A 25,845-nucleotide genomic window follows, 5' to 3' on the forward strand; every position below is an offset into this window, starting at 1 on the left:
AACTTTCTTCTTCAAAATTCACATCCTCAGGTTGAAAAAGTTTTTTAAAAAATTCATATTTTGTCACTAAAATTTGATGAGAATTCGACTACTTTGTTGAAATCTTGACTAATTTCTTAAAAATTAATTTTTTTTTTTGTTAAACAATTAATGTATTAATATTTTTTGTTCAAAATTCGTCGATTTTAGTAGAAAATTAATCTTCTTTAATTGCCAACTCAATTATTTAGTTAAATTCAACTGGTTGAAAATTAATTCCTTTCTGTTAAAAATCGAGTTTTTTTATTGCAAAATTGACATTTGTGAGTTGCAAATTCATATTTTCGGTTGGAAGATTTAACAATTTGGTAGACACTCAACTATTAAGTCGAAAGTTGAACTTCGTTCAAAAAATATTTTTTTAACGGAAAATTTACCTATTCCCTTTTTGGTTGATAATTTAAATTTTTTAATTAAAAATTCAACTATTTGGTTGACAATTCACGTATTTTGTTAAAAATTCGACTTTCTGTACATAATTCACCCTTTTGGGTAAAATTTAATTATTCGGTTTAAAATTAATGTATTTTGTTAAGATTCCTACTTTTTTCGTAGAAAATGAATCCCCTTGGATGAAAATGTATGTGTTTTTTTTAAATTCAACTTTTTTGCCGAAAATTGGATTTATTTTTTGAAAATTCCTTTTTTGTCTTAAAATTAATTTTTTTTACTGATAATATAACTATTTTGTAGAGAATTCATGTTTTCGTCTTAAAAATTCAACAATTTGGTGGAAAAAGAACAAAAACAAATAAGAATCAAATATTTGTTAGAGAATATAGGTAATTTTTGGAAATTCGCCTTTTTAATGATAATTAATCTTCTTGGTTAAAAATTTAACTATTTAGTTACGAATTCACGTAATTTGTTAAAAATTCGACCTTATTTTTCAAATTGGAAATGTATCTATTTGGTTGAAAATAAACTTTTTTGTTAGTAATTCATTATTTCTGTTGGAAAATTTAACTGTTTCGTAGAAAAATCATCTTATTCTTTTCATAATACAACAATTTGGTAAAAACTGTAACCGTTTGATAAAAAATTTGTTTTTTATTAAAAAATAATTTTTCAAATTAAAGTTTGAGAATTCCATTTTAAATACAATATTGATTTTTTTTACTTAAAAAATTCAACTATTTGGTACAAGATTCTTCTTCTTTGCTCGAAAAATGGCCTGTTTCAATTAAAATTCAACTCTTAAAATTTAATTACTTTGTTATAAATTACTAATTTTTTGTTTCCGTTTAAAATTAATTTTTAACTGAAAACATAACTAAGTTTGTGAAATTATTAAAATCCTTTGAAAATCATTGAGATCTTTGCGCAATCTTTGAAATCTTTCTGATTTATTTGAAAAATATTTGATATCTTTAAAATTTTTGGGTAATCATTGTAATCTTTGTAAAATATTTGAAAATATCTGCGAAATATTTGTAATATTTTTGAAATATTCGACAATATTTGTAAAATTATTAAAATCTTTGTGAAATCTTTAATAAATCTTTGAACTATTTGCGAAATAATATAATATATTATATAATCGTTGTGAAACCTTTCTGAAAGCTTTAGGAATCTTTGTGAAATCTTTAGGAAAGTATCAAAATCATATGAAATCTTTGTCTGTTTCAGACATCTCTCTCAAATTATTAAAATATTTGTGAATGAATACATGTCCTTGTGAAATCTTTGGGGAATTACTGAAACCCTTATGAAATCTTCGTAAAATCTTTTTGAAATCTTTCTGAAAGCTTTGGAAATCTTTGCATCATATTTAGAATATTTGGTAATTTTTGTAAAATTAATGAAGTCTTTGAGAAATCATTGCAATCTATCTGAGATTTTTGGAAAATCATTGACATCTTTGTGTATCTTTGTGAAACCTTTCTGCGAGATTTGGAAATATTTGTGAAATTTTTCTAAAATAATTGAAATGTTTGTGAATTAATGAAAGTGTTTATGAAATCTTCAGAAAATCATTAAAATAGATGTGAAATCTTTGTGAAAGCTTTCTGAAAGCTTTGGAAATTTTTGCGACATATTTAAAATATTTAGTAATATTTGTAAAGTTATTATTCAAGTCTTTGGGAAATCGTTGAAATATATCTGAAATATTTGCTAAATCATTGAAATCTTTGGGAAATCTTTCTGAAGCCATTTATAATTTTTCTGAAATAATGAAAGTCTTCGTTAAAATTTTGAAAGATCATTCAAATTCTTCGGAAATCTTTTTCAAAGCCATGGAAATTTTTTAGAAATTTTAAAAATATTTAGTAATGCTGTATAATGATTTACATCTTCGTGAAATAATGAAGGTTTTCGTTGAATCTTTGGGAAATCATTAGAATCCTTGTGAAACTTTTTCAAAGCTATGGAAATCTTTGCGAAATATCTTAAATATTTGGTAATGTTTATAAAATTATTGAAATCTTTGAGAAAACATTGAACTCGATCCAATATCTTTAGAAAATCATCGAAATCGTTATGAAATCTTTGTGGAACCTTTCTGAAATATTTTTGAAGTTTTTATGAAATCTTTGTGAAATCCTAGAAATCTTTGGAAAACCATTAAAATCTGTGTGAAATATTTTAAATCTACCTAAAATCTTTGCTGAACCTTTGAAATCTTTGTAAAATCTTTTGGAGATCATTAAAGTCTTTGTAAAATCTTACAAATCCAACTGGAATTTTTGTGAAATAGTCAAGGTCTTTATGAAATGTTATAAATCTATCCAATATCTTTGCGAAATATTTGTGAAATTTCCTAAACCTCTAGGCTCGCCTTTAGGAAATCATGAAAATCTTTTTGAAATCTTTGGAAATCTTTGTGAAATTTATTGAAAATCGTTAAAGTCTTTTTGAAATCTTTGAAATCTATCAGAAATCTTTTGAATTTACTTAAAATCTTTACGAAATATTTGTAAAATTTTTGGGTAATCATTTAAATCATTATGAAATCTTTCAAATCTATCTGAAATCTATGCAACATCTTCGAAATGTTTGTGAAATCTTCGAGAAATGATTAAAATCTTTGTAAAGTATTTGAAATCTTTTGGAAATCTTTGTGAAATAAATGAAGTCTTTGTGAAATCTTTAAAATCTTTGAGAAATCGTTTCATTTTTGAAAAATCTTTTTGAAATCTTTAGAAATCTTTACAAAATATATATTTTTTTAGATTCAATATTTGATAGAGTTTGAAAAATTAATATTAAATCTTAGGTAACACGAATTTCGTACCTAAAATTATTTTAATCTTTGTGAAATTTTTGGAAAATCATTGAAGTCTTTGTGAAATCTTTTAAATCTATCCAAAATATTTTTAATCTAACCAAAATCTTTGTGAAATATTTGTGAATGTTTGGCGTGATCATTTAAATCATTGTGAAATCTCTTAAATCTCTCTGAAATCTTTGTGAAATCTACGAGAAATGATTAAAATCTTTACGCGATTTTTAGGAAATCACCGAAGTCTTAGTGAAATCTTTTTAATCTATCCAAAATCATTGGAAAAATATTGATGAGATTTTTGGGTAACAATTTAAATCATTGTGAAATCTTTGAAATTTATCTGAAATCTTTGCTAAATCTTTGTGAAATCTTTGAGAAATAATTGAAATCTTTGCGAAATATTTATGAAATTTTGGGGTAATCATTTAAATCATTGTCAAATGTTTGAAATCTTTTTGAAATCTTGGCTAAATATTCAAAGTCTTCATAAAAATCTTGGAGAAATGATTGAAATCTTTCTACAGTATTTGAAGTATCTTGGAAATCTTTGTGAAATAATTGAAGGCTATGTGAATTATGTTTTTAAATTCAATATTTGGTAGTGTTTGTGAAATTTTTTAAATCATTGGTAATATGAATTTCATACCAGAAATTATTTTAATCGCTGTCAAATTTTCTTTAAATTATTAAAATTATTCTAAACTCTTGGGAAATATTTTTAAAATGTGCTTAGTTATATTTGTCAAATTATTGAAATCGTTGAGAAATCATTGAAATATTTGTGAAATAATTGAAGTCTTTGTGAAATCTTTTAGGTCTATCCAAAATCTCCGCGAAGTATTTTCAGTCTTTGTGAAATCTTTTTAATCAATCCGAAATCTTTTAAATATATCCAAAATCTTTGCGAAAGGTTCGTGAAAATTTTGGGTGATCATTGAAATCGTTGTGAATCCTTTCTGAAAGCTTTGGAAATTTTTCTGAAATCTCCGAAATCTTTGTGAAATAATGAAAACCTTTGTGAAATCATCAGGAATTCCTTGGAAATTTCTTCATAATATGTAAAATATTTGTTGATACTGATAAAATTATTCAATTCCTTGGGAAATCATTGAAATCAATCTAAAATTTTTGATAGATCATTGAAATCTTTGTGAAATAATAAAAGTCTTCGTGAAACCGTTGGAAAATCATTAAAATTCTTGTGAAATATTTTTCAAAGCTATGAAAATTGTTAAGACATTTTTACAATTTTTGGTAATGTTCGTAGAGTTACTGAAATCTTCGTGAAATAATGACAGTTTTCGTGAAATCTTTGGAAAGTCATTCAAATCTGTAAAATTTTTTCCAAAGCAATGCAAATCTTTGCGAAATATTTAAAATATTTGGTAATGTTTTTAAAATTATTAAAATCCTTGGGAAAACATTGAACTCGATTAAAAGTCTTTAGAAAATCATTGAAATCTTTGTGAAATCTTTATGGAACTTTTCTGAAAGCTTTGAAAATCTTTGAGAAATCTTTTTGTATTCTTTGTGCAATCCTAGCAATCTTTGGGAAATCACTAAAATTCTTGTGAAATATTTTTAATCTATATAAAATCTTTGCTGAACGTTTGAAATCTTTGTGAAATCTTTTTCAAAGCTATGGAAATCTTTACGAAATATTTAAAATATTTAGTCATGTTTGTAAAATTATTGAAATCTTTGGGAAAACATTGAACTCGATTAAAAATCTTTAGCAAGTCATTGAAATCTTTGTGAAATCCTTGTGAAACCTTTCTGAAAGCTTTGCAAATCTTTGAGAAATCTTTTTGAAGTCTTTTTGTATTCTTTGTGCAATCCTAGAAATCTTTGGGAAATCACTAAAATCCTTGTGAAATATTTTTAATCTATATAAAATCTTTGCTGAACCTCTGAAATCTTTGTGAAATCTTTTGGAGATCTTTTCGAAATTTTTTGAAAATCATTGAAGACTTTGTGAAATCTTTTTAATCTATCTAAAATCTTTTAAATCTACTTAAAAGCTTTGCGAAATATTTGTGAAATGTTTTGGTAATCATTTTTGGAAGATCATTGAAGTCTTTGTGAAATCTTTTAAATTTATCTGAAGTCTTTTAAATCTATCCAAAATCTTTGTGAAATCTTTGAGAAATGATTGAAATCTTTGTACAGTATTTGAAATATTTTGGAAATGTTTGTGAAATATTTGAAGTCTTTGTAAAGTCTTTAAGATCTTTGAGAAACGATTTGAAATTTTGAAGAATATTTTAAAATCTTTAGTAATCATTGCGAAATATGTTTGTTTTTTTTAAATTTAATATTTATTAATATTTGTGAAATTACTTAAATATTTGTGTAATCTTTGAAATATTTGGCGATATGAATTTCAGACCTGTATTTATTATTATTTATTAATTATTAAAAAAATTTCATATTATAATATTACTGTAATATATAAAAAATTGTGCCATTCATCATTAATATTATAAATCTATGCGCCTGTCACCACCTTGAAAAAAAGGTTCCGCCGCTTCTGCTCTGACGACTGTGATTCCCGAAATAAAATGATTTTCTGAAATTAGTTTCAAGCGAGTAGGTATGATGCATCCCTCCCTAGCTCGAGAAGGGCAGGGAAGGGCAGGGAAGGGAGTATTATCATTTTTTGTCTTGCTCTAGGCTAAGCCGTGAATCATCTTGAACGATCCCCTCTCTGAGCTCTGGGCAGAAGACTCTTAAGGGGGCTCTCGGCGCAGCGCGAGGCCAGTTCGAGAACGCGACCCTAACATTAACATCCGGTATTCCGAGTCGGAAACGGAAACGACTGATCTCGATTACGCACGAAAAATGAAGATCGTCTTGCTGCTCCTCGTCGCTGTGGGCTTCGCCTCAGGTTGGTTGGTGCTTCGTACCAGAGAACCTCAAACATTTTATTCATTCCAAAATCAGAATATGTGACGACGAGTGATCTTATCTATGAACAGTGCTTCACAACACTTTTCTTGTCTCTGAGATTAGTTATTCAGTCGAGTGAAATTCAAAAGTTACGGCTCATCCACCACGATTTCAAAAAAATTATCCTTTCTTCCAAATAAATATCGAATTCGAGAATCAAATTTAAATTTCAAAAGTGCTTATTCAAACCCTTGATTACTCGAACTCAAAGTAGTGTTATTAACTTTAAAATAATTTATTTATAACAATCTCTTGAGTGTTTCAATCTCTCAAATGATTTTTCCAAAATTCTTTCAAGATCGAAATAAAATCTAAATCAGATTTCCAACGTATCTATATGAAAAAAGAGGAAAAAATATTTGGTTTATTTTAATATTTTTTAAAGGCACTTTCTTTAATGCCTTGATATTCACGCTTCAGTCAAACTTTCGTGGCATCTTACATTTTTGTCTCACTGTAGTAAAGTCAAGTGGAGCACGGGTCATAGTTTATCACTCTCCAGAAAAAAAACAATGGTTTAAAAAATTAACCATGAGGATATTCCAGACGAACGTAAAAGTGAAATGAAAATAGCGAAAAAGGGTTAAAGTGAACTTTTATACTATTTTTTTACAAGTGAAATATTCAATTTATAATGGGCGTGAATAATAATAATAATGTTTCAAATAAAAAACATTATTTATAATAAAAAGATTTGATACTTACATACAAAATTTATATTAACCATTTCTTTTTGCAACTGAATTTTTTCTTAGTGTCACTTCTCCACTATTTATTTATTAAAAGTGGTTAAATTCTATTATATTAAGGGCATATTTTTTCAGAACTGAAGTCATTAAAACAAATTTTTGTAAATAATATGTTTTTATACAAATAACTACATCTGACTTATTTTCAAAATCTTAATCAGTATAGTTCTGGGGAATGTTTTCAAGAACAAAATAAGAAATTATTTATTATGGTTTACATTTTTTTTTTTTTTAATCGAAAGAAGTTATTAAGATATTAAGTTAATAATGTTCTTTCTTTCAGAAAACATGATTCACAATATAATTTAAATTCCTAAAATCCTATACAAGTTTTTTCTACAGAAACCTGATTTTTAGCAAAACTGAAAACTATTTTTCTTTGTTTCTTTCATAATCCTCTATGATATTTTAATATTTTATAGCTCGATTAATTAATAAATAACGGCAACTTGTATTTTAGAGTGAAAAATAGTTTTCTGGAAATTTAATTTCCTTTTATTTCACAAAAAATCTTTAAATTTGTTTTAATAATTAAATTTTAGTTTGCTAAGATATTTTTTGTATTTGTTCACTTAATTCTGACCTAGGGTCAAACTTGGTTAAAAAAATGTCTCAACATTTGAAATTTTTGAAAGAAATTACACATTTTTTAAATAATTATTTATCGTCTTTGAATATGATAAAGTAATATTTACGAGAATGTAATAAAATTTATTTTTGAAAATTCTGAAAACATTTTAAGAATCTATAAAATACTATGGAGACTTTGAGATCTTTGAGTAATCTTCTAAAATCTTTTGAACCCTTTTGTAATTTTGAAAACTTTTAAAATATTTTTGAAATAAAAGTGTTTTAATTCTTTAACTCGAACGTATGATTTTTAAACACAAAAGTTGATTTAAAACTAAACAGTTGAATATTTTACTCATAAGATTGATTTTCGACTGAAAAAAAATTTCAACGTAATAGGTGCATTTTGAATCAAAGAAATTAATTTTAAACTAAAATCATTATTCTTCAAGTAAAAAAATCTTTTTTTATCAAACAGTTGAATCTTTAAAAAAAACAGATGAATTTTCAACAAAATCCATGCTATTCGACAAAACTTTAATGTTCACAAAAAAAAGAATTTTTAAGGAGTGACTTGTATTATGGAATTTTTCATAAAAAAAAAAAAATTCTGGACAGAAAACTTACTTTTTTATTTAAACCGCAAAGGATATTAATTTTAAATAAAAAATAGTAGAATTCAATCAAAAAATACGAGTTTTCAATAAAATAGTTGAATCATCAACCAAGATTGATTTATTTTCAAACCAAAAAGTTGTATTTTTAATCTAAAAGATTTTTTGTGTAATTTTTCAAAATCTGCAATTTGTTTTAAAAAATTCTTAAATCTTTTCCAAACTTCTAAACCTTCAAAATATCTCTCAGAATTATTCAAATTTTTTAAGAGATAGTTTAAAAATTCTGCAAGTTAAAAAAATTTTCAAGGTTCTTTCCTGACAATTTTGGGAATCTTTTCGAAATTTTAAAGGTTTTTTCTCTTAAAATTAATGAAAATTATTGGCTTACAATTAACTTTTTGAAATGAAAAATCATTAAAAATTCAACCAGGATGCTTGAGAGTTTTTTTTATTATCTTGATATCTCACAAAATCTTACAAAAATTTTCACACTTCACTTAGAAATATTTAAAAATTTACATTTTTTCATATTTTTTGAAGTCTGTTTAAATTCTAAATTATTTTTTGATTTTTTTTCACAAAACTTCTGAATATCCTTAAAAAATTGTTTTTAAATCTTCAAGATTCTTTTTTGACAATTCTGAGAATCTTTTAAAATGTTTAAAGATCTTTTTAAATATTTCCTTAAAGTAATGCTTCAAATTAAAAATCATAAGAAATTTTATTGCGATAATTAGGATTTTTTTCGAGATACCTCTTGAAATCCTTAAAAAGTTTCAAAATTTCATTTAGAAATCTTCAAAATTCTACTTTTGATTTAGATTTTTTTATATTTGAATTTTTCTTTAATTAGAAAAAATATATATTTTCAAATGTCATTTTGGAAAATAAAAAACCATTTCAAATTTTTCCAGCAATCTTAAGAAAATTTGTGATTATCTTGAAACCTTTCAAAATTCTCCAACAGTTTTTTTTATCTTCAAACATTTACATTTTGTTCAAAAATCTTTTTAATCTTCCTTAGATTAAAATCATTATAATCGCCCAAACAGGGCATTTATTTAATAAATAAGCAAGATATACAAAATAAAAAATTGTTTCCTTATTACATTTAATAATATGATTTCGGGAGATTTGATAGAAAGTAGATGAAAAAATTAAAAAAATAAAATATAAAAATATATGAAAAGGCACCTAAAATTGTAATGCCAAGGGACGCATTTTTTCTTAAATCGGCACTGGATACATTATAAAAATAACCCTCTTGGAATAGAACATAGCTATACCTTGAAAAGGGTTTCCTTATTTTATCTGGAGTTGTTTACGAATTCTTTGTTCGTTTTTTACCTTCCCTTTATTGCACCTTCGTCAAAGATCTTTTGACACGGTTCAAAAGCAGCGCCGAAGAAGCCTATGGTTAAGCCTTAAGGCCTGGGCATCGCCCAACGCGCTGGCAGACGTCTCAAGGTCTTCAGGTCGTTTGCCACCTGCACTGCCAGTTTCACGATCTAAAGATTTTTTTTCTTTTCCTCCAGGCAATGCACGAAACACCCCTGTGGAAATTTTACCCCGCACTTTTCCAATTATTCCCTTTCCAAGCTTTAAAGACTTTCGCTTAAAGATAATAGACTTGGTTGCACTTAAAATTTATGTGGTAGTTAAATTCCTGAGGCTAGCTTGTGATAGCTCGATTATATCTTTCAAAGGTAAATTACTGGTTATTACAGGGATCACAGCGGTTCAGTAGTTTAATTTTAGGTAAGAAAATTTTTTTTCAGGAAAAGGGAAATTAAAAGGGGATTTAAATTATAATTAAAAATATTTTTTATCATTTGGGTATGAAGGTGGTTCTAAGAACTTGATTTTTTAAAACTTTCCAACGTTACAGGACAAAAAAGTTGCTTTTTTGACAATTTTTGTAATCGGGCATATTCTGCAGGTTATGATTTTTTTGTAAGTACTGTTTTTGTTAGTGAAAAGTTACTTTTGTTTAAATATGCAATTATATTGATAGCACAAAAATTAATTTTTATGTTTAATACCAAAAATTAAGGCAACGACAATAAAACAATTTTTTGTAGAATAATGTCACATTTCTTGGCCTTTCTATAAAGAAACTTAAGACACTGCATTTCTAATTTTATTACAAAAATGTAAAATAAACCAAAAAAAAGGGCTTTTGCGAATTTTAAAATAATTGTAACATTAACAAAATATTTATTTTTGTTTATAATTTGATAATATTTTTCACTAACAAAAATTGCGATTCTAAAAAATTCCTCATCATTTCTGGCCCATAAATAATTCGTAAAAAATTATTGTTGAGAATTCAACTGTTTTGTAGGGAATTTGTCTTTTTGGCTTGAAAATTCAAAATTTTGTTGAACATTTTTTATCTATCTTGACTAAAAAATATTTTTCAGTTCAAAATTCATCTTTTTTCCTGAAAATTTGTTTTCTTGAGTTAAAAATATTGTCTAATTTGGTAGAATTTTCTTCTTTTTTGGCTTAAAATGCAAATTTTTAGAGAAAAAATAACTCTTTAATTAAAAATTAATGTTTTTATTGGTAATGCAAAATTGGTTAAAAATTGATTATTTTTGGATGACAATGCAACTATTTTAATAGAAAATTTTCATCGATTTGTTTCGAAAATACCTTCTTTGTAGAGAATTCGTGTTGCAAATTCATTTTTTTGGTTTGAAAACTTCTGTTTTAAAAGGAATTCTTTTTCTTAAATTTAAAATGAAACTGTTTCGTGGAAAATGAACTATTTGGTTGAAAATTAACTTTACTGTTAATAATTTAAAAATTTGGTTAAATTATTATTTTTGATGGAAAATTTAATTATTTTCATATAAAATTCGTTGATTTGGTTAAAAATGAACTTTTTTTGTTATAAATTGAAGTTATTTGTAGAAAATTCGCCCTTTTCATTGAAAATATAACAACTTAGTTTCAATTTTTTAGACTTAACATTTTCTTTGAACAAATATTTTATTGAAAATTAGTCTCTTTGGATAAAATCAATACCTTTTTATTCCAAATTAAATTATTTTTGTTGGATAATTCCAATATTTGGTTGAAAATGAATTTTTTAAATGAAAATTCATTTGGTTAAAAATTTGTATTTTTTTGGTAAAAAAATAATATTCATTGTTCAAAAGAAATCTTCTTGGTTGAAAATTCTACTATTTGGTTAGAAGTTCTTTTTTTTAAACTAAAGTCTTTACTCAAAATATTAAGAATTTCAAGCTTTTTAATTAAAATTGAATATTAATATTGACATTAGTATGATTCAAAATAACTAATTTTCCGATTTTTGTAAAAAAGTCTTCTTACTTCATTTTTTAGAGGGTATTTTAGCCTGTGAATTGGGGAAAAATGTAAAAATTCTCGATTTTAGGTGCTTAATTTTGGAAATTTTTCAAACGTAAGGGTAAAAAGAGTATAATATATAATTTTTTTAGTTTAAACAAAATTTTTTTCTTAGTATTCAGAGTTATTACACTCCATTTGAGACTCAGTGATGTTTTTAATGTCACTTTAAATGATACTAAGGAGCTTGAAAAGGGACAGCCTTTATTTCCTTTCAAATTTAAATTTCATTTAAATATGAAAATTAAAAAGCAGAAACTGAAAGACACAACATTTAAAAATACGAAAGGACCAGTAATTTATTATGGCGTTTAGAAACAAAAGAGTTATCACTCTTTGTAGTGGAAGCCCTTCGTCTGAAAGCCTATTAAAATTACTACTGGTGGTAAATTGCCAATACAGTTCATTGAACCTAATTTTTTGCGGTGCGTAGTTCAACTGAATAAATTTTTGCAAAAAAGGGTAAAATAATCAACCGCCTAATTAGAAAGAAATCATAAAAAGAATTTAGAAACACTCTAAATTTAAATCAGTCAAAATTTCCATTACTATATTAATCAAGTATGATTTTACTGACAAACCAGTCATCTCTACAGTCAAAACGGTCGTTTTAACAGGTAAATCAGTCAATATTGCTGATTGAATCAGCCACTTAAAATAACTGATTTTCAGTCAATGGAAGTGACTGATTTGTCTGATATAATAAAATTCTCAAATTATTTCAAAATAAAATTCTTCATTAAATTTCTACATTTTAATAAATGATTAAAATAAGCCATCATTGACTGGTTATCGTTTTGAAGGTTACGGATTAGATCAATGAAACTGGTAATTTAATTTTTATTGAAAATTCGTGTATATTTTTTGTCGAAAATAATTTTTTTAACTGAAAATTTGTCCTTTTTTAGTTGAGAAAAATGTAATTTGTAGAAGATTCGTGTCTGGTCTTTTGAGTCTTTATTATTTGGTTGAAAATTTAATTATTTTGTAGAATATTTTTTTTATATTGAAAATTTTTCTTTTTTTTTCGTTCAATTTATCTGTTTTTTATTAAAAATTAAAATATTTTTCATTGAAATATCTTTTTTTTTTGAAAATTAGTTTTTTGGTTAAAAAGCAATTTTTTTAAACTGAAAATTAAAGTATTTTATTTTTGGTTTCAAATGGGTATTTTTTTAGTATTTTGAAGACTTGTATTTTTTTTTAAATTCGTCTTTTTGCAGAAAATTAATCTCTCTGTTTAAAAAATAATATCTTTCGGTCAAACATTCAACTACTTCGTTAAAAGTTACGATATTTTGTAAAGAGTTAATTTTTTGGGTAAAAACTTCATGATTTTAGTTTAAAATCCCTTTTTTTGCTGTTGTTGAAAAATGAGTTTTTTAACTGAAAATTGCTGCATTTCATTTTTAGTAAAAAATTTATATTTTTTAATTTGAAAAAATGTATGAACAGTTATTTTTTGTAAAAAATTAATATTTTTGTTTAAACATTTTATTATTTAGTTGAAAACTTGATTCTTTTGTTAAACATAAGTTTGTTTATATTGAACATGCATATGTTTTAGTTCAATTCAACTGTGCTTGTTTAAAAAGAAAATTTTGTTGTTAAAGCATCACCTGTTTTTATTTAAAATTCAAATATTTTTTTGTTAAAGTATCAGTTATTAGATTTTGCGTTGAGAATTCCTCATTATTTGTTCAAAATTATTATTTTTTAAATAATTTTCTTATTTAAAAATTAAGATATTCCATTTTTTAGTTCAGAAATTCATGTATTTCGTTAAAAATACATTTTTTAAGATATAAAATAAATATTTTTTTGTTGAGAATTTCTTTTTTAACTGAAAGTTGAAATGCTTTGTTAAAAATTCTTTTTTTTACAAAAATCATGATTTTAGTGGGAAATTCTTTTTTTTTGTTTGTTAAATAATCAGTTTTTTAAAACTTTAAATAGACCTATTGCATTTTTGGTTTCAAATTGATATTTTTCAGTTTCAAACAAATTTATTTTTTGAAAAATTTGTTTTTGGTAGAAAATGAATCTTTTTGATTAAACATTTTATTATTTGATTGAAAATTTAATTAAGTTTTAGTTAAGTTCAACTGTTTTTTATTTAAAATTTGAATCTTTTTTTTATTGAAATATCAAGTTTTACATTTTTGGTAAAAAATAATTATTTACAGGTTGAAAATGAAACTTTTTTGTAGATAATTGGTCTCTTTGGTATGAAAATTTTTGTATTTTGAAAATTTGTGTTTTTATTGAAAAATTAATCTTCTTGACACAAAATAATTTTTTTCACAATACATTTACTAATACTTGGTTAAAAGGAGGAATGCTTTCTTAACGGTTTTTTCTTTGTTTATGATTCATTATTTCGGTTGAAAATTCACCTCTTTTTGATCCTTTTTGGTTGTAAATTTAACTATTTCACTGGAAAATGCGTTTTTTAAAATTAATATTTTTTAGTTGAAAATTCGTGTTTTTTCTAAATAATTAATTTGTCTAGTTAAAAAATCATTCGTTTTAGTCGAAAATTACTTTGTTAAAAATTAAACTTTTCTTCTGCTTTAAGATTCATCGTTTTAGTAAACAATCAATCTCTTGTGTTGAAAGTTGAACTATTCTGTTACAAATTCGTTTTTAATTTAGAATTAATTTTTTCAATTCAAAATTTATCTACTCCATTCTTGGATGAAAAATTTACCTTATTTATTCTTAACTAATAATTATCCACTGTGGATTGCATTGTGCACTTTAGAAAGGTTTTTCCTACAGTTTTCAAAATTAAAAATGTTTAAATACCTGATTTCTTTTGGTTTACGGTTACAGTGCTAAATAAAAAAAAACTTCAAATAAATATATTAAGGGATTCCCGTGCAGAAATCTCGGATCGGGAATCCTGGTCGGGGCCAGGCCGTGCATGAAACACACGCCCAGGTCGGGGCCAGGTCGGGACACCCGATTGGGAAACCCGATCGGTACACGATGAGTCTCATTATAATCCATTCATGAATTTCACAAATGGAGTTTTAATATAAGTAATAATCAAACTATCGAATAGTCCTCTCCTTTCGAAGGCCACCTTAATATTTTGAATTTTAAAATTAAGTTATTTTAAGTTAAAATTAACGTACTACAGGCACGAAAAGAAAAGGTTTCAGAATACAAAATTGAATTATGCTTTTGAAAATCGTAAAATTATTTTGATGGTATCAGTTTCGAGGAAAGGGTTGTTTTGTATGGAAAAAATTGATGATAACCAGAAATATTTTAAGAAACAATTTTAATTTCTTGAAAAAATGTTGCCTATGAAACTTTTTAACAAATTAGAAAAAGTTTTTCGCAAAAAGATTCCCTACAACTTGACATTTTCGAATGCTTCCAAAGAAAATCATCGGGGAATAAGCTATGGTTTACGATCTATTAATATTTTACTGCAAATAAATTTAATTTTCTGTCAATTGCATTACTTTTTGAAAAATTCAAGAAGGTGGTTGTAGATAATTTTTTTGCCAAAAAATTGCGCCATCATTTATTAGATCGTTTTATTTTTTTTAATCGGTTAAGAAGAAATATAGACCAAACAACTTTTAAACAAAAATAGAAATTTTTAAATTAAATATTTCTGGTTGTTTTAAATATTATTTACAGAATATGCATTTAATTAATTTTTATTATTATTAACTCATTTCGACCTAACGGACATTTTTATAATTAGAAATTGCATTGTTTATAATAAAAAAGAAATAAAACTTCGTTTATCATTTTAAACTTCGCACGAAACCAATTAGATGCCGAATGAGACGCATGCGCAGTTGAGTAACTAGTTCTTGCTGGAATGTTATGAAAATTTGTCCTTTATGTATTTCTGTATCAAATTTATTATTAATACAGACTCAAAGTATCCATAACATAATCGATTGTATCACATATTTTACTATTATAATTTAAAAACATTACAATTTTGTGCATGCTGCAATTCATTTCTTGTCAATAGATTTGATGATTCTAACTCTACATTAAATCGAAAAACCTTGAGTTCTTTAATAATAATTGAAAACAAAAGAACTTAATCAATTTCATCATATAATAATATTTGACTCATTTGATGGTAAATATACTAATTTTACGTCAAAAAATTTAAATTATTATTAATTTATTTGAGGTTAGGTTTCACTGAGCCCGCAGAGTGTAATTACTTACTCTCATCTTCCTCGCACTGGTTTCGAGGTCTACTGACTGGTGTTTGGTGCCTCTGAACACGTGGCTTACTCGCCTTATGCATTTATAAACATTGCTAGAATATTTTAAACGAGTATTATGTATACAAATTTCACTGCACTACCAGAAAGAAACAAGCAGCACTAGTTCTTCGAGATCATGGAGATGGCGTTTAAGTAGGAAATCGGTCTGGCCCGGTCGGGCCCAGGTATGGGCCACACGGTTCTACCGATTAGGGCCAGATCGGTATTACGTTTGAAATCGGGCGATTTCTGCACGGGTTGTAATAACGAAAGGCATTTTTTGCAACATTATTTTCCGTTATTCAGCAATCTAAATTGCATTAATTATGATTTTTAATCCCAAAAATTTGGAAAAAATAGAGTATAAAAATTATATTTAAATAATTGAAAATTGGCACATTTGCTGGCCAGTCACCAGGTATAAATAGGAAAGATCATTGACTCATGATAGTTCAAAGGCGTCTTATGCAAACCGTTAAGTAATTGAAAATGATGATGCGAATGGCCGTGAAGAAAGAGTACAGCCAAAGAAATATTAATAAGCTCCCACAATTACATGCAAAAAAAAAGATCAGCCATTGAATACATAACAACTATAATTAACGGTTTTAAAGATCTTTCAAATAGATTCTATTTCATGAAAAATAGGTTAAGATTGATATTTTTAAAGTTTATAAACTAAATATTTATTTCAAAAATAATTTCAAATGAATCAGAAGTTCTGTGGTTCGATTCCCAGTGGAGCGAAAGAGAAATATCTTTTTTTTTTCAAGAAAAAAAAATTTAATCAAAAAGTATTGTTCTAACGAACTTTTTAGGATATATTTTATTATTATTTTAGATTGTTATCTAGGCCAGAATATTTGTCACGTCTTTCTAATTTGAGTAGGGGAGGATGGTACGTGTACCAGTACACACTGGATCATGCGTATTGTTTCATAGTAGAATTATAAGATAAATTAACCCTGTTTTCAATTATTTCTTACACAAACAAATTTGTTCATTATTCTTGTAAAAAAATTGTTATAATTTCTTCTTAATATTCTGTAAATGAAATTGCGATAAGGAAGTGGCTGACAACTGATTGAGATCGGAGTAGTGACAGCAACAACCGGTGGTTGTAAAATATAACATATATCGAAAATTAGAATGCAGGCAATGTTGTTTCCGACCTTCACCATCTCTTAACTTTAACACGTCGGAAGTAACTGAGACACGTGACCTGCTTCCGCTTTAGTACCAACAAATATTTCTTTCAAATTCTTTGCATTGTTTAAAAAATTAAATTTTACAAAGTTCGAATTTTTTAATTTAATCAACAAGTGAGTGATTATGGACAATAGATTATTTTGATTGTGTAATTATCAGATTAAAGTATATTCTTCAATTCAAAGTATTATAAAGTATCTTAATTATTTAAAAATTCTACAAAAAATGTTATGGTAGCTACAATTGTTTTCATTAAACTTTAATTTGAAGTTGAATTTAAAATTTAATCAATGTAGGATTTTGAATGTTTATAGTTTAAATGTATTACATTTTCAATTTTTTTTTTAAATAGGTCTATATTAAGTAGTCTCCATATATTTTTTTTAATAAAACAATTTGGGAGGTTTAAGAATAAAAAACTCACTATTTAAAATTTTTATTTAAAAAATGCTAAATTTTTTATGACTTTCAAGTTCAACAGCCACGTTTTCAATTATAAATCATTCAAATGAAAGAAATTCCAGACATAAGTCGTAAAAATGCAGGTTTTTAAATTGTTTAACCTAAAAGTTGTATAATTTAAATTTTAAATTTTCATAATTAAAAACTCTGCAATTTTAATGATGTATAAAAAAATTGATTTGGATGATTTTAAACATCAAAAGCATTTTTAAACATAAAAGATTTACAATTCAAACCCCTTTACTTTTGAAGAGTTAAGACTGAAAATTGTTGAATTTTGAAACTATAGAATTACGAAAAATTTAATTTTTAAGAAAATTCGTGTTGTTGGCTTAAAAATTCAACAATTTGGTTTCAATTTTTTAACTGAAAAATCTTTGCTAATAAAAAATTCAACTAATTAGTTAAAATTTTGTCTTTTTACCTTCAAGATTTAACAATTTGACATTTTTTAATTCTTGACTAGAAAATCTGTTTTACTTAAAAATTTAACAATTTCGTTGACATTTTTCATCTATCTTGATTAAGATATTTTTTTACAGTAGTAAATTCAACTATTGCGCTGCAAATTCCTTTTTTTTGTATGAAAATTTGTCTGTTTTAGTAGAAAATTTTTTTATTTATTTAAAATGTAACTGTTTAGTGTAAGATTAACTATTTGGTTAAAATTAAATTTTCTTTAAATAATTAAAAAAATTTGTTAAAACGGAATGATTTTTGGTTGACAATTTAACTATTTTCACATAAAATTCGTTGGTTTTGTAAAAATTAACTTTTTTGATACAAATTTATCTAATCTGTAGAAAAATCTTCCTTTTCACTGGAAAATATAGGAATTTAATTGACATTTTTTAGACTTAAAAATCTTTTCTGTTAAAAAAAATCAACTATTTTATTGGAAATTCGCCTTTTCGAATAAATTGAAGAGTTTTTGAATTAAAATTAAATTCTTTTTTCGTTGATGTTTATGTAGGATTAATGTAGGATTTTAAATGCTTATAGTTTGAAAAAAATTAAATTTCCGACATTTTTTAAAAATAGGTTTATATTGAAGATTTCCAATTGAATGTTTAAAATAATTTAGTTTTTAATCTCTTTTTTAAATAAAGTAATTTAAAATGGAAAAACTCACTATTTAAAAAGTGTCTAAATAAAAACCTATTAAATTTTTTTATGGTTTTAAGTTCAAATGTTACGTTTTTAATTCTGAATATTTCAAATTAAATATATTTCTAAAATAAATCATAAAAATTATTGAATTTTTAAATATAAATTTAAAAAAATTTAAAACGCTTCAATTTTAAAATATTTACAATTCAAACCTCTACAATTTTGAAGATTTAAAATGTTAAATTATTGAATTTTAAAAATATAAAATTACGAATAATTCAATGGTCAAGATTTATATTTTAAAGTTATGTAATTTTAAACATTTCTTTGGGATGGTTCCATTTTTTAAATTATTTAATTTTAAATATTTACAATTGAAAAATCTTTAATTTTTAAGGTATATATTTAAAGGTTCATAATTTGAAAATTTGTTAAATAGTTCAATTTTGATATGTTAAAGCTAAATCCTCTAAATTGATGAAATTCCTACTATAAATCAACAAAAGTACATAACTTGTAAATGTTTAACTGAAAATTTGCAAAATTTCAATCATGAATTTTCTAAATTAAAAACTTTGAGTTTCGATGTTTACAATTTGAAGTAGTACAATATTTTGAAAATTTTTAATTTTAAACACTTTAACGTATGTAATAAATTTTTTTTTAATAGTTCAATTTTAAAGATTTACATTTGAAAAATCTTCAATTCAAAGTATTTTAAAAAATCTTAAATTTGGATGAATTAGGAAATAAAAACTTAAGTTTTCAAGTATAAATCTTCTAAATATGTAAATTGATGACATTTTTCATGTAAATCAACAAAATTGCAAAATTTGTAATTCTAAAACTTAAAATATGCACACTTCTTAATTGAAAATTTTCCAAATTACAAACTTTTCGACTTTCAATATTTACAACTTGAAGTTGTAGAATTATGAAAATTTAAAATTGAAAACTCTTTTAAGTACGTAATTAAAATTGTTTCTTGTATAGTACAATTTTGATGATTTATGATTGAAAATTTTCCAATTTAAAGGTTTTTAATTTAAAATTAAAAATTCTTCTATTTTAACTAGTAACTGTTTAAAATTTTTCAATTGTAAATATGTATGATTCTAAATCCTTAAATTGTGACGATTTTTAAGATTTTTCAAATCGCAGGTCAAAAGTTTTCAATTTTAAATCTTCTAAATAGATGAAATGCTAATTGCAAATCTTCAAAATTACATAATTTTTAATTGTTTTACAAGTTTCCAGATTTGCAGTTGAAAAGTCTTGTATTTTTATTATTTATATTTAAATGGTACATCTGATTTTGGAATATTTTTTCGGAATAGCTTAATTTTGAAGATTTATAATTGAAAATTGTTCAATTCATAGGGTTTGCAATGTTTAATTCTTCGATTTTAAAAATTTAAAACTCTTCCACTTTAAAAATGTATGAATAAAAATTCTTAAATTTTAATTGATTTGGAAATGAAATGTCAAGTTTTGAATTCTAAATCTTCCAAATATGATTTTGTTCAATGTGAATGACCAAAATTACATAATCTTTTATTGTAAAACCTTAAACTTGCATAATTTGTTATTGTAAATTCAAAAAATGAAAAATTGTCCAATTTTCAAGATTTACAATTTAATGTTTAATAATTTTGTAGATTTACCATTAAAAATTTTTTAATTTTGACGATTTCGAAAATCAAAAGTAAAGAGTTGTCAATTCTCAATTTTCCAAATTGATGAAATTTCAAATGTAAATCATCAAAGTTAAAAAAGAATTAATTTTAAATCCTAAAATTTGCAAAATTTGAATTCTCAATGTTAAAATTTTTAAACTCTTAAATTTCAAATATTTTCAATTTAAATTGCTATAATTTTTAAGATTAAGAATTAGAAATTCTTCAAATTTAACGATTTGGAGTTTAAAATTCTTCAGTTTTAAAGATGTATGATTAAAAATCCTTGAATTGTAACAATTTAAATTATTTTAAATGTTCAATTCATTTTGAAGTTATTTTCTATTGAAGCCGGTTCAATATTTAATATGCATAATACAAACTGACGCAATTTTAATAGTAACGAATGAGCGTCAGTAAAAATTGACTCGACCATGGGAATCGAACCCTTGCCGCGTCGGCTCGAATCCCGATTCACTACCACTGCGCTACCCATGGAGTCAATTTAACTAATCTGCGTACCTTTCCCTTTTATAAAACCGAATAAACAGAATGGATTTCAAGATTTCTTTAACTTTTATTTTTATTTTACAGCCCAAAGGATTACTACAATCCAGTTAGATGGCGTTCAATATTTCGTCTCGCGGATGAACCCCTATAGTCCAGAGCTGAATTACTTTTTGGCTTATCAGTACTGTCGGTCTTTGGGCCTACAATTAGCGTCTTTTGAAACAAAAGAGAAGGCAGATACGATGACGCAGTATCTGAAAAATGCCGGCTACACGAAGTACGACTTCTGGACATCCGGAAACAAGTTGGGTACCGACATGTTCTTGTGGATGAGCACGGGACTTCCTTTCAATGCCACTTTCGACTACATGTTGAAAAGGCCCGGAAACAGACCAGCTGATGTCCCTCCCGGCACCGAACCACAAAGAGTAGCCCGTGAGAGGTACAAAAGAATTATATTTTCTTCCTATGCAATTTTATTTACTTTTTATGTTTACTCTGTAACAGGTGTTGGGAAACGGAAGCGACAAAACTTTACGAAAATTTTACACTACTTTCTTGTTTTAAAATCAATTTTCTAAACATTATAAAAATTGCTAAAATTAAATGAACGATTTTTGAATCCTGTCGAATTTTTAGGTATCACCTTGAATTTAATATAAAATAATTAACATTTTATTAATTATTAATTACAATTTTTAAACATAAGAATCTTTCTACCCAAAAATATAAGTTTTTAACGAAAGAGTTTAGTGCTCAAACTAAAATGTCAAATCTTATAAAAGCTGCTTACTTATAAACCGAAAAAAATCAATTTTTAAAGAAAGGTTTTCTTTTAAGCAACACACAACGAAAAAATGTCGATCCAAAAAGATAAATCCTCAACAAAACAGTTAAATTTTTGACCAAAGAAGGCGATATTTTAACAAAGTAGTTGAATTTTCAAAAGTAGAATTACATTTTCAACAATAGACATAAATTTTCAACAGCAAAATTAAATTTTTAACAGTAAGATCAAATTTTTAACCTTCGAAATAAATGTTAAATAATAAAATGGAATTTTCAACAATAAAATTAAATTTTCAAAACTAGAATTAAGTTTTTAAACTTTGAACCTACTTTTCAACAGTAAAATTAAATTCTAAGACTTAGAAATAAATTTTTATTATAGAATTCAATTTTCAATAATAGAATCAAATTTTCAACAGTATAATTAAATTTTGAACCTTGAAAACAAATTTTCAATAACAAAACTAAATTTTAAACCTTCGAAATAAATTTTCAACAGTAGATTTAAATTTCCAACAATAGAATTAAATTTTCAAAAATAGAATTATCTTTTCAAACTTCGAAACAATTTTTCAACATTAAAATTAAATTTTATAATTTCGACATAAATTTTTATTATGTAATTAAATTTTCAAAAATAGAATTTAGTTTTAAAAAAAGACCTAATTTTCGACCTTCAAGATCAGTTGTCAATAATATAATGCAATTTTCCACAGAAGAATTCAATTTTCAACAGTAGAAACAAATTTTGAACCTTCGAAATAAATTTTTAATAATAAAATGGAATTTTCAACATTACAATTAAATTCTCAAAAGCAGAATTAAGTTTTTGAATTTCGAACTATTTTTTCAACAGTAAAATTAAATTTTGAACCTTCGCAATAAATTTTCAATAACAAAATTAAATTTGCAACAATAGAATTAAATTTTTAACAGTAAAATCAAATGTTGTACCTTTGAAATAAATTTTTAATGATAAAATAAAATTTTCAAAAGTAGAATTAAGTTTTCAAGCTTCGCAACAATTTTTCAACCTTAAAATTAAATTTGATAACTTCGAGATAAATTGTCAATAATAGAATGAAATTTTCCACAGTAGAATTCAATTTTTAAAGTTAGAAATAAATTTTCAACCTTCGCAATAAATTATCAAAAGCAGAATTAAATTTGCAGCAGTAGAATTAAATTTTCAAACTTCGAAATAAATAATCCACAGTAGAATACAATTTTCAACCGTAGAATCAACTTTTTAATCTTTGAAATAAATTTTCATTAATAAATGGAATTTTGAACATTAGAATTAAATTTTCAAACGTATAATTAAGTTTTTGAACCTCGAACCAATTTTTCAACAGTAAATTTAAATTTTGATATTTCAAAATAAATTGTTATCATAGAATTAAATTTTTAATAATAGAATTAAATTTTCAACCTGCGAAATAAAATTTCAATAATAGAATTAAATTTTCAACAGTTGAATTAAATTTTGAACCTTCGAAATAAATTTTCAATAACAAAACTAAATTTTTAATAATAAAATTAAACTTTCAACAGTTGAATTAAATGTTGAATCTTCGAAATAAATTTTCAACAGAAGAATTCAACGTTCAACAATAGAATTAAATTTTCAAAAGTATAATTAAGTTTTCAAACTTCGAAACAATTTTTCAACCGTAAAATTAAATTTTAAAGCTTCAAAATAAATTTTCATTATATAATTAAATTTTCAATAATAGAATTCAGTTTCAAAAATAAATGATAATAATTTTCAACCTTCGAGATAAATTGTGAATAATATAATGAAATTTTCCTCAGTAGAATTCAATTTTCAAAGTAAGGAATAAATTTTCAACCTTCGAAGTAAATTTTCAATAGTAGAATTAAATTTTCAAGAATAATATTAAATTTTTCACCCTAGAAATAAATGTTCAATCAAATTGTTTAATTTTTAACCGAAAATGTGAATATTCAATACAAAAAGTTCATTTGCAACCAAATAGTTGAAAATTTAAATCCAGAAAGATAAATTCACAAGATTGAACCGAGCAGTTAAATTTTCAATAAAAAAAGATGAATTCTCATCATTCAACCAAATAGTCGAATATTAAACTAAGAACGATTTTTTGCAGCCAGAAATAGAACAGTTTAATTTTTAATTAGGAATATTTAATTATCAAAAAAAAGAAAAAAACAAATTTTCAGCAGCAAAAAAAGTAAATCTGTAACAAATAAGAGGAATTCCCAATTAAAAATGTTATAGTGAAATTTTGAACAAAAATAGGTTTTAATTTGGTATAAAAAACAACTGAATTGAACCAAAAAAGACGAATTTCGCAACAAAATAGTAAAATAATAAACCGAAACAGATTTTTTACTCGGAAAAGAACAAAAATTCCAGTAAATTGTCGAATTTTCAAGCCAAAAAGATGAGAAAAAAGTTAAAATTTCAATCCGAAAATATGAATTTTCAACCAAAAAGTTGATCCTCAACAAATAAATGAATTTTATATCAAAATAGTTGAATTTATATCTAAAAATGGAACCTTAAAATTTCCAGGTTAAAAAATTCGTTTTTAGAGAGATAAATTTTTTTTAATGGAAATTTTTCAGAAAGTGTTTCTAAATAAATAGTCAAATTTTCAACTAAAAGCAATCCATTTTTAATCAGAAATGTAAAAGTTAATACTCCAGTTAGGAAAATTAATTTAAAACCGAAAAAATTTTCTGTTTATCAAAATTGTTAAATTTTCAACCTATAAAATTAATTTTTAACAAAGTAGTTTGAATTTAAAAAGTAGTTGAATTTCTACCTCCAAAAAAATTCTCAATGAGTTGAACTTTCAACTAAATATTTAAATTTTTGACCAAACAAAAACAAGACGTTTGAACCAGATTGTTTAACTTAGAAAAAAATTTAAACTAAATATTAAAATTTCTAACCAAAAGAGATAAATTTTGATTTCGCATTTAATGTTATTGTCGTGCCGAAAATCATCTTATTGGAAATAAAAGTTTTCCATTATTCAAAAATTGAAATTATATTATTAGTCATATCTTATAAAATAAAAAAAAAAAACATTTTTTTAAGAAGAAATTTTACGAAAAATAATTATTTTAACATTGCGTTTTGTAATTAATTTTTTTTACTGTCGCTCTTCTGTTTCCAAAAGTTACTTTCAAATTGGAAAAACCAGAGCTGTAGAAAAAGTGGTCGCCGACAAAATAAGCCATCTATTATTAAAAATGAAACATTTTCAAAAAAATTTGTAAGAAGCGATAATAAAAAACTGCTATTAAAAAAAAACTGGTTAAAATAAAATTTTTATCAAAATTAAAAGTTTTGAAATTGAAAGAATGTTTTTTATTTGAAATTGCACCAGTAGTATTATTTTTATTCTTAAAATCATAGAAAAACTATTCTTTTCATCGATCTAATTTTCGACAGGTCTATATTAAGTGAACAATCGAAAAAATGATTAAATTTCTTTTAAAAAGGGGAAAAAGAAGAATTCCTTAAAAAAGGGGAAAAGAGAAGAATATAAAAAAATTGGCCGGCTCTTATGTGGACAAAAAAATAAATTTTCAAATTACACAGCCTCCAGTCACGTACGATTGCAGCAGGACCCTCTGCATTCGGCCGGCATGCTAACTTATCCGGAAGTGTGCGATCGTACGTGACAATGCTGCCGATGACTGAAAGGTGACTCGGCTTAGGTGTTGGTGGCAAATAAATGATAAATTTCTTTTAAAATTTCCAGCGGCGACAGCGGAAGTGCCGATGGTTGCATGGCCATGATGGCACCTACTTTGGGATGGATGGCACAAGACTGTATGCTTGTCAAAGACTTTATCTGCGAGCAGACAAGATGTTACTACTACAACTACGGCAGCATTCCAGTTTCGGCGACACAGGGGTAAGAGGTGAGATAATTATCTAAAATACACACAAACCGGGGAAGCGGTAGCTCTTTTAGATTCGGTAGTTTTCAACTATACTCGTAGAAGAAGGACCTGCATATCAGACCCTTTTAGTCTAATGAAGAGAGGTCACGAGAAAAGAGCCTTTACAGGATGAAAGTACATCAAAATCCATCAGACACGTATTTTTTGGTTTTATCTAGTGAGCCTTAGTTTCCAAAATAGCGAGGTTTAAGTATTTACGATTGAGCGATAAACCCACTTATTTAGATTTTGGGCCCTGGACTCTAAAGTAGATCAAAATCCATTAGATACGTATTTTTTTGTTTTATCTAAAGAGCCTTAGTTTCCAAAATATCGAGTTTTAATTATTTACGTTTGAGCGATAAACTC

General features: G+C 25.0%; 2 protein-coding genes across 10 annotated transcripts in view; one reads left to right on the forward strand and one right to left on the reverse strand.

Annotated features, from left to right (window-relative positions):
• The window catches only part of LOC117175649 (cytosolic carboxypeptidase 4-like), a 328,784-nt gene that overhangs the window by 94,954 nt on the left and 207,985 nt on the right, over positions 1-25,845 (reverse strand). The window lies entirely within an intron of this gene.
• The window catches only part of LOC117175650 (C-type lectin 37Da), a 28,023-nt gene continuing 8,195 nt past the window's right edge, over positions 6,018-25,845 (forward strand). Inside the window, exons 1-3 of one of the 2 annotated variants that reach the window (XM_033365364.1) lie at positions 6,018-6,152; positions 20,830-21,187; positions 25,293-25,448. In XM_033365364.1, coding sequence (XP_033221255.1) covers positions 6,107-6,152; positions 20,830-21,187; positions 25,293-25,448 — 560 coding nt within the window. In that variant the 5' untranslated portion in view covers positions 6,018-6,106. Of the gene's footprint in view, positions 6,153-20,829; positions 21,188-25,292; positions 25,456-25,845 lie in introns of both variants that reach the window. The other variant, XM_033365365.1, reaches the window with a different exon arrangement.

The sequence above is a fragment of the Belonocnema kinseyi genome, chromosome 6 (assembly GCF_010883055.1).
Source record: "Belonocnema kinseyi isolate 2016_QV_RU_SX_M_011 chromosome 6, B_treatae_v1, whole genome shotgun sequence".
In the NCBI taxonomy this organism is placed as follows: domain Eukaryota; kingdom Metazoa; phylum Arthropoda; class Insecta; order Hymenoptera; family Cynipidae; genus Belonocnema; species Belonocnema kinseyi.